Source organism: Panicum virgatum, chromosome 3N (assembly GCF_016808335.1).
Source record: "Panicum virgatum strain AP13 chromosome 3N, P.virgatum_v5, whole genome shotgun sequence".
NCBI lineage: Eukaryota > Viridiplantae > Streptophyta > Magnoliopsida > Poales > Poaceae > Panicum > Panicum virgatum.
The window spans coordinates 19,182,357-19,192,345 of NC_053147.1; the positions used below are offsets into that span (position 1 = coordinate 19,182,357).

The 9,989-nt window shown below is 39.4% G+C and overlaps 1 protein-coding gene and 1 non-coding gene across 2 annotated transcripts; both read left to right on the forward strand.

Moving 5' to 3' along the window:
* The first annotated feature begins 1,444 nt into the window (after positions 1-1,444).
* Positions 1,445-8,710, forward strand: LOC120664886 (kinesin-like protein KIN-14K). The gene is made up of 21 exons (XM_039944268.1): positions 1,445-1,692; positions 2,062-2,216; positions 2,312-2,425; positions 3,029-3,266; positions 3,525-3,622; positions 3,714-3,797; positions 3,880-3,957; positions 4,038-4,130; positions 4,222-4,251; positions 4,552-4,893; positions 4,972-5,053; positions 5,143-5,238; positions 5,323-5,502; positions 5,607-5,713; positions 5,807-5,982; positions 6,105-6,269; positions 6,345-6,598; positions 6,705-6,868; positions 7,669-8,036; positions 8,178-8,278; positions 8,366-8,710. The coding sequence occupies exons 1-21, from the start codon at positions 1,653-1,655 to the stop codon at positions 8,434-8,436; spliced, it is 3,036 nt and encodes a 1,011-aa protein (XP_039800202.1). The 5' UTR covers positions 1,445-1,652; the 3' UTR covers positions 8,437-8,710.
* Positions 8,711-9,132: 422 nt separating this feature from the next.
* TRNAK-CUU lies at positions 9,133-9,205 on the forward strand. Its single transcript has one exon. It is a non-coding gene; the product is annotated as a tRNA-Lys (tRNA).
* Positions 9,206-9,989: the final 784 nt, after the last annotated feature.

Here is a 9,989-nt window from a genome sequence, read left to right on the forward strand (position 1 = left end):
ATAATTTATATGCAAATTTAGGGAGGTATTTGTATTATTTTATAATGGCATATGTGGGTAATTTTCACAAATATTAGGGGGTTACTTTAGACTGTTTTTATAATGGCAGAGATGGGTAATTTAGATACATATTTAGGGGGTTACTTTAGTCTATTTTCATAATGGCAGAGGTCGGTAGTTTATTAGAAAAGATAACAGATCCGATGATTATAATAATTAGAGTTGTTGGATTGATGGCTGAATGTTTCTGATTTTTATGAGAATTTATATGATTTCTCCATTTTTTCAGAGTGCCCACCTAGGATTCTAGGTGGCTTCATGTGGAAGCTCCAGAGGAGCCTCCAATTAGTAATAGTAAGATAAGATGTTCCTTATTAATTCTACTTATCTTATCATTATATTACCTAGTGAAAAGAGGCCATATTTAATACTTAAACATCGTGAAAGAAAACTTTCTTTAATACCCCTCACGCATGCGGCTAGATTTATCTATAGGCATGCGAAGTCGAGATATTGCGTTGTTTTCCAAATCACGAATTTACTCATACGCAGTTAATGGATGTTAGGCCGAAAGGCAATGGACGAGTCGGTAGACTCAAATAAAACTATCAATCTTGAAATTTTCAAATTTCGAAATAGAACCATATAGTCATGCGCCTATGCCCAAATCACAATGTCCGGTACCGCCAAAGGTCTGCTATCGTAGGGCTAGCACCGCTGGGGCGAATTTTAGCTCTGGGGTAAAAAAAACTCCATCGCTTGTCCCACGTCCAAAGCACTGTGGAGCCCGGCTTAACTCACAAGGCGACGGGCCCCCGTGTACGGGTGGGGCAGGGATTCGGGGGTTTTCTTGGCCTGCTGTGAGAAGATCATTCTACCTCTCAAACAATGCCGTGGGGGCGGTCTCACCCCGCAGGTTAAGTTTTTTTTTTCACAATGTCCGGTACCATGTTCACGTTTTTTCATTTGATTTGGTGAATCTTATCTAGACACTTTTTAAAAGCCTCCAACATGATAGAATATAAAACTTACCCATTCATTGCCAATAAAAAAAGAATGACACCGTGTCATTGTAGTAATCATCTCAAAATCATGGTAACAATGATTTCACTTGATGGTACACCGATTGAAACTCAAACCTGTCTGTTGAACCGTACCACTCAGCACTCATGGATTCCTTCTGGTGCGTGCGGCTAGGCTCTACTCCATTCTGTTTTCTCTTGTAAATCCAAGAGAAATAAATTAAATCCGTGGACCGTGGGCATAAAGCATCAGGAAGATTCTTGGAAAACACAAGGAAAACGAGACGGAGAGTTCACTCTCCTCTCGTCGGCTGTAACTAACGGTAACGGCGACGGGGGCGCGAGTTCAGGAGGAGCGAGAGGCAATTCCGCAAAAAACAATTCGAAAACCCCCGACCTACGCGACGCGAGAAAACAACGAGCCATTCCGAAACGAAAGGAAACAAAGCGCTCCGGCTCAAAGGCCAAGGCGCAGCTCGGCGCCCGCGGCGGAGGACTGGAGGAGGCGGAGGCAAAACCCCCCCGCGCCGCATTGCCCCCCGGGACCCTCCGATTCGGCCCGCGCCGAGCTCGAATCCGCGCAACCTCGCCGGCGGCGGGCTCGATCTGCGCCGGCGCGGGCGGCGAGGAATGGGGAGCGTGGACGGCGAGGTCGACGGGATCCACGCAGGTGAGCCGGCTGCTGATCTGGATGCGCCCGGGTTGTTGAATTCTGGACTCGGAGCTCAATGTTTGGGTTGGGGAGAGGCTTCTCGTGATTTTGGGTGATTGTGCTGGCAATTCGTCAGCTATGGGAAGCCGGCTGATTTTAAGCACTTGTTTACTGCATGTTGAGCTCGGAGCCCTCGTTCCTGGGGTCTACTGTTGATTTCTTTTTCAATATATTTACTGAAGTAGCAGCAGTTTGTTAGGGAGACCCTTGCTGTTTTCCTTTTGTTTGCTCCGAGATTTGAGTTTGGAGCTGTTTGAGCTCGGAATTTTGATTTCCTCCCTCATTTGTATCATAATTACATCATACGGTGCTGTAAAATCCTTGTAGCAAATCGGCGTGCTGAGTTGGTCAAATGGCTCAATGCCTTGCTCCCAGAAGTTAATTTGCCATCGGATTCATCGGATGAAGAGCTGAGAGAGCTTCTCGGTGACGGTGTGGTCCTGTGCCGTATTGCGAACACCCTCATCCCCGGTGTTCTTGAGGTGAGCCTTTGCTCTCAGATAATATGATTTGCTTTCATTTCTGTTTCCCTGCAGAGATGCTGATCTTTTTGCTTTGAACGCGGGCATTTTTAAAGGGGTCATGGGGTGGTTATGCATCGTTGGATCAGAGGTCAGGCAATGTGAAGAAGTTCCTCTCAGTAGTTGCTGATATGGGGTTGCCAGGTTTCAGTGTGACAGAACTTGATGAGGTGAGGGTTCCATTGTCAAAAAAAAAAAGAGAGTTGGTATTCATGCCAGAACTCTGAATTGCCATAATTGTTGAAGTCTATTCATATTACATGATTGCTGTTTTTGGTACATTATTTCATAGAGCGGTGCTTAGCATTGTCAGACATTTCTTTTTAGTTTGGACATGCGCCACTTCATCAGTCATCTACTCATCGGTGATCACAAACAAATAAACGAGTAGGATGAATTTCTAGAGGCTATCTCTTTGTATTATTCGTGGTGATAAATACCCTCTTGATATCATCGTAATTTGTAGCTACGATTGAACTATAATGATAACTTGCAGCTCTGGTCCACAATAAAAGATATTGTATTTTGTCGATTGCTTCCGAGAAGCAAGCCTGCAAATATGGCTTCAGCTTTATATTTCACAATATAGTTGTACTACCTTGTAACATGTTGTACTCCAATATTTTTAAGTTGCTGAGGCTCATGAACAATGGGAACTTGGGCTAAAAGCCTAAAATTCCACAGTTCTTGCATTTTGTGTATTTAAAATGTGATGTACTAACTTTTATACCCCTGTTGCTACATTCTATTAACTCATGACTTGATGATCACAGGGACCAATGTCTTCAGTAGTGGAATGCCTCTTGGTTTTGAGGGACAGTGTTGATCCTAGATTGGGTGATGATAGTCCACCAGATGTTGCCAAAACTCCTTTGAGGAAACAATGGGGAGTTCCGGAAATGGACAGGCCTCAGGTTCCTGGTGCAGCACTAGGGAAAAGATCCCCTGGAGAGGACATGAGAAATGGTGTTCCAGAATCCAAGGCTCATCAGAAAACTTCTGTTTTTTCTGGTATCCAGATATTGTTATTTCACACACAGTTTTCAAGAATTATCTAGAAAAGAAATATTCAGATCTTGATTACACCTTAGATAGTTAGACTGTTTATGCAAACTTGCAAACTCAACTATCATTATTACTCTTATAGTATTGTTTCCAAGCTTCACATCCACAAATACATTTTGCACTTTTTATTGAGTGTTATCCATTATGATGGGGTGCTGATTCTATATCTGTTTAATCAACTGCGGATTGTTATATATCCTGCAGGACAAAAGTTTCGAGAAGTTTTCCAATTAAAACGCGGATCCTATTCCGATCTTCCTGCTTCCAAGATTTCAGAAATGATGCACTCTAGTAGCTTAGATGTAAGTTCTTCAAGGATACTGCCCAAAATCATTGAATTATGCTACCCTGCTATCTGGTATCCCTGTCTTAACTGTATTAATCTTCTCACAGAATGCACCGACGCAGTCACTTATTAGTGTTGTTAATGGCATTCTGGATGAAAGCATAGAAAGGAAAAAGGGAGAAATACCACATGTATGTGTTTTTTTTACTGCATCACTCTCTTTCTGTTGATGATTGTTTACAACAATGCATTACTTTGACCTCCTCATCTCAGCGTGTAGTTTACTTACTGAGGAAGGTCGTTCAAGAGATTGAGCTCCGTCTCTGTATTCAAGCAGAGCATATAAGAAGTGTAAGAAAATCTTCCTAAAACATGCATTTTCCATTTGGTCTTACAATTTTTAGTCCTGAATTAGATATCCTATTCTGCAGCAAAATATTATCATCAAGACAAGAGAAGAGAAGTACTGTTCAAAAATTAAAGCACTTGAAATATTGGTCAATGGCACAAATGAAGAAAATAAGGTAATCGTCATCCTTGGTAACAAGACACCATTATGACTGTTTAAAAGTTCTTTCATCTTTTAATATTGACATATGTGGTTTTTATTGGCAGATGGCCGCAAACAGACTTCGGATACTCAAGGTTTGATCCTCATCATCCAATAGATTATAACTTCCTATAATTCTGAAAGCTTTATCTTTATTCTTCATTTCATTAAATATCACTGCTTTACCACTTATACTGTTACTCTATTTGTAGAATTTAAGGTTGCAGATATAATATTATAAAGATGACATATCTTCGAATCATCAAATACATAATATCGGGTGTCATAGAAAAGATGACTCAATAAACATCACGTTTTTACCACTTATATTGGTAGAAGAAATCATGGTAGCATATATGAATACAATTGACATATTAGCTTTTCTCATCTTTCAGGATGAGAAGTCAAAAATTGAAGAGAGAAGAAAAGTCAGTGAGCAAGATGTTCATCGATTAATGAAAGAGAAAGAACATTCTGAAACTATTATAGAAAGCCTAAAGAAAGATATGGAAGCCATGAATAGGATGCATAAGGAACATCTTGAGCAAATTGAAAGAAAGGCAAAGCAGATGGAGGAACAGTTTACCACCAAAGTTAAAGAAGTTGAGTACCTTTTACTACAATCAAATAAGAAAGTTGAAGAAGTTGAGGCTGCCTCCAAGCTAAAATCACAGTTGTGGGATAAGAAAGAGCACATTTTTCAGAGTTACATGGATAATCAACACTTTCATATCAAGGTTTGCTTATCTTTAGTTGTTACTAATCCATTTTTGCTTCTTTTATTTTCTTTACATGCTATCTTTTAAAAATTGTAGGACATAAGGATATCATCACGATCAATTAAAAATGATATGTATGCACTTCAAATGAAGTGGAGAGATGAGATTTCCAACTTAGGTACGTATTTATCGTTTTCTGCTGTACAAATGTTCATTGCAAATGTGATATCTGATATCTTTGTTCTTTTGCTGCTAAAATCCGTGTAGGGTCTGGGTTAAAATGTTTGGTTGATGCCGCCGAAAATTATCACAAAGTTTTGGCAGAGAACCAAAAGTTGTTTAATGAAGTGCAAGAACTAAAAGGTATTTGGTTTTCAAATGTTCTTTGTCACCTTAAACTCTAGGTATAGATTTGATAGTAATGGCTCAATCTGTCATTTCTTTCAGGTAATATAAGAGTGTATTGTCGTGTTAGGCCGTTTCTTCCTGGTCAAGATAAGAAATCTACCACAATTGACTATATGGGGGAAAATGGCGAGCTTCTTATTTCAAATCCATTTAAGCAAGGAAAGGATGGGCATAGAATGTTCAAGTTTAACAAAGTGTTTAATCCATTTGCTTCCCAAGGTATGTTTTCCTCAAATTTCAAACTAGTTGATTATTCTTACTTGTTAGGGAAAAAGTTGTCACATCGATAGTTCGTAGGCTGATTATTCTCTATGATTTCACAGCTGAGGTTTTCTCTGACATTCAACCACTGGTTCGATCAGTTCTTGATGGATTCAACGTTTGTATTTTTGCATATGGCCAGACTGGTTCTGGCAAAACTTACACAATGGTACTATTGTCTCAATCATAATCAAATATTTTCTATTACTAAAGGGTGATGTTACTGATTTAATCTTTGATTTTGTTGTTAACTATTCTTCAGAGTGGGCCTAGCACATCGAAGCAAGACTGGGGTGTCAATTACCGTGCTTTAAATGATTTGTTTGATATTTCACTAAGTAGGAGAAATGCCTTCTCGTATGAGGTGGGAGTACAGATGGTTGAGATATACAATGAACAAGTTCGTGATCTTTTATCAAATGATATTGCACAAAGAAGATATCCTTTTGAACTATCACTATGATATTTTTCATCGCATTATAATTTTCAATCGTAGACATGTACGAACTTTTGATGGTATTGTTGCATCTAGAGTAGTGTTTTTCTTGACATAAAGAAACACTTGGGATTTGGAGCACTTCTCAACCGAATGGGCTTGTTGTCCCAGATGCAAGCTTGCACCCAGTTAAGTCGACATCAGATGTATTAGACTTGATGGAAATTGGGCAAGCAAATAGAGCAGTTGGTTCAACAGCTCTAAATGAACGTAGTAGTCGGTCACACAGGTTAGTTGAATCTATTACTAAAGATTTTTCTGCCTGGACTTGCGGATTGCAGCTTATTTGAAAACTTGTTTGCAGTATTCTAACTGTACATGTTCGAGGGCTGGATTTGAAGAATGGGTCCACCTCTAGGGGCTGTCTACATCTAATTGATCTTGCCGGGAGTGAGAGAGTGGAGAAGTCTGAAGTAACTGGGGATAGATTAAAAGAAGCTCAATACATTAACAAGTCACTCTCTGCTTTAGGTGATGTGATTTTTGCATTGGCACAGAAAAGTGCCCATGTGCCATATAGAAACAGCAAGCTAACACAAGTTCTCCAAAGTTCTTTAGGTAACCAACTATTTACATTTTCTAGTGCGAGTATTTACTTACTAGTATCACAGAAATGGGTTTAGGTGAATCTTTTAAGTGTTTCTGTACAATTGTATTCTTGCAGGTGGACAAGCAAAGACGCTAATGTTTGTTCAAATAAATCCTGATGTTGAGTCATATTCAGAAACTATAAGCACTTTGAAGTTTGCTGAAAGGGTGTCTGGAGTAGAGTTAGGTGCTGCGAGAAGCAACAAGGAGGGAAAGGATATAAAAGAGTTATTGGAACAGGTTCTTATACTTCAACTTCTGTTTTGTCTGAGTAATTTTAGTTTTGGAAAACTAGTATGCTGACAAAAAGGGCAAGCCTTTATCTGAATGTTCTGTTAGTTTGCTCCCATGCTGTCTGAGCTATCTTAGTTTTAGAAAAACAGCATGCTGAAGAAAAGGCAAGCCTTTATCTGAATGCTATGTTAGTACTTACCAGAGCTCATCTTCCAAACTGTGTTTTGCATGCCGCGATCACTTCTTGTCCCAACTTTTGAATGAATTTCAAAGGTCAAGTGGATGTGGTGATTGCATTAGCTAGTTACACAAAGGTATGACATGCATGATCTGGTTTTGATTAATCTTCGGTCTTCGCATGATCAACTGATGTTAGTACTGGTCTTCACAATATTTGTGGAATCCATCTGTCTTTGTGTGAAATCGTAGTAGGTTATTTGCAAGCTCTTGCTAGCTGAATTTTCTATAGTTCTTTTTCTAGTATTTGTCCTGTACTGCTTATGTTTAAGAATATGCCACAAACGGACAAACCAGTCATGATTCAGAATATTCACAGAGCTATAGACATACTCTTGGATGTGGGGTCAATCACACAATGGAAACTAAAAGGGAAAATATCAAGACTGAACCTCTTAGTTTGTAGTGCAATTTATAAAACTTCATCCTGTTGGAGCTGTTGCATGAAAATTGTGTCTTTTTATGTTGGTAAGGATGTGACTGTTTGTAATATATTCTGCTTGTGATGCCTTGATCCTTCTGTATGGTTATCTCAGTTTAAAATGCAGCATTTTTCACATTTTATCCAGGTTGCGTCTTTGAAAGACACAATTTCACGCAAAGATATGGAAATCGAGCAGCTCCAGCTCATCAAAGACAAAGTAAAATCCCCAAATTTATCATCTGATAGAAATGGGGCTGGTTTGACAAAGAACACAGTAAACCAACCTAGCCAACTATTTTCTGGTGAACGAATGCTCAAGTCTAGTGACAGAGTTCTATCAGATCCTCAGAGTTATGCTGAGGCGAATGGAGATACTAAAAATAATTCAACTGACATTGCACCTGTGGATTTAGATGAAGCAGAATATGAGGGCAATGCATCTGATGATGGTTTATCAGCAGGTGAAACTGAGAATTTCAACTCAGATAAAACTATTGAGATGACAGCAGAACGGTAAGTCATCTTGACTTGTTTGATCATTTCTAAGGAAATACCGTTTGCTTGTTATTTCTATCCTTTTTTCATTATATTAACTATCATCTCAATAATAGCAAAGACTAACAACTTATCTGGTAATGATAAAAAAAAATGCAGGCATAGAGTTCCATCAAGAATAACCAGATTTACTCTCACGAAGAATGGGCAACCATCTATGTCTAGGTCGAAACCAAAGGATGCGGTTTTGAAGACACCGAGTATGTATTCTAAGCCAATCATGCATACAACTTTACCATGATATGCTACTGTTACTATTTCTAATAAGAGTTATAAAAATTGAATAGGTAATGCAAAAGCTCCGTCAAGCCAAATGACTGGAGGCTCTTTAGCCAGGGGCTCTAAAAGATGGCAGTAGTGAAGCACGAATGCATGATTGTGTTGCTCGTTTGATATCCATTGTAATCCAAATGTGAATTCCTGGGGTAGCTGTAGGACCCATATATGATTGTAGCTTTTAGAAATGGGGAGATGTGAGACATTTTGATGGTCATGTTTGACCTTTTGCTTATGCGGATCAAACTCCAAGCAATGCTCTATTGCATGTGAAACATTCTGACTTGTGACCCATTTGTAGAGGTTGGTGGGCCTCCGGAGTTGTATATCAATGCAACAGTGAATTCAAAAAAAAATGCAACAGTGTACCACCAATTTGTAGGCTGCTCGTGAGCCGTGCAGAGCCTGGTAGCATTGATCTTTTCTCTAGTATATGTTCCTGCTAAGGAATTTGGCAGTCACATGAGGGATCGCAAACTTATCCTGTGTAATCATGATCGTTCACCGTTCAGACTGATGAGAGGAAATATCTGAAAAATGCCAGCATTGATCTTTTCTCTAGTATGTTTCTGCTAAGGATTTTGGCAGTCACATGAGAAATGTAAACTTGTACTGTGTAATCATGATCGTTCAGACTTAATAACGAGAAGAAATACGTGAAAGTTCAAACAAAAAAAAAAGAGTAAATATGGAGTCCACAGCTCAGGCCTGCTTGACCAAGGACTGAAAAAGAATTTGTTCAGAATAAATAGACTAGTGGCTTTCAATCGACGTCCAGGCCCGTCTAGCTCAGTCGGTAGAGCGCAAGGCTCTTAACCTTGTGGTCGTGGGTTCGAGCCCCACGGTGGGCGCTGTTTTTTTCCCATCTGCCTTTTACTGTCCGGCGGCACTGACAGTCCACTTCACTGCCCCCACGGGAGGAAGAAGCAGTCCTTCAGGACATCACAGCAGAGCACGCACAAGTGAGATCAGTAGTCTGTTCAGCTGTCCTATTTATTATGGTTAGGCAATCTAAAATTTTCTTTGGTTAATTTTTGTTGTGCCCTGGATTTTTTCGTTCTTTGTTTCCTAAGGCTCGGTTGTAGAAAGAAACTTTTATCTTTTAATGTTTATAATCAGTAGGGTGTATGAAAACCTCATGTTGCATCAAAAAATAAATAAAATAATTGGTAATGGAATGCCCATAGTATGTCAGTGAACTGGACAACTGGTTGTTGGTTGTTACGGCAGTTGCTTACCCTGCACTAGGTGTCAAGACAACGTGTTGTTCTATGCTGATGGTTTTTCGGCTTACTCTGCGTAAACCTTTCCTTGCCATTATTTTGAAAAGAAGAGAAAACAATAATGGCACAAAAAGGTAGTAATATATCGGATTTATTTGATTACCCATAATGTTGGCAATCTCATCGAGGAGTACCAATATGTAAGCAAGTGATGCATGCTATAACATCGCTGCAGTTGCGATAAATGAACTTCAAATAGACCTAAATGTCAGCTTCTTAAGCTGTTTTCTGTTTGGACCAGGGTTGTTTTTTTGTTTATACCTGTAGCTGCCTTACCTTGTGTAGTGATGATGCACTCCAGTTTTAGACTTGACGTAGTAAGCAGCTTCAGTTTGAGCTCCCTTGCAGAGAA

Coding starts and splice junctions, on each gene's coding strand:
- LOC120664886 (XM_039944268.1), top strand. CDS start 1,653: ATGGGGAGCGTGGACGGCGAGGTCGACGGGATCCACGCAG. Junction 1,693..2,061: donor GGTCGACGGGATCCACGCAG/GTGAGCCGGCTG, acceptor AAATCCTTGTAG/CAAATCGGCGTGCTGAGTTG. Junction 5,983..6,104: donor AATGATATTGCACAAAGAAG/ATATCCTTTTGA, acceptor ACATAAAGAAAC/ACTTGGGATTTGGAGCACTT.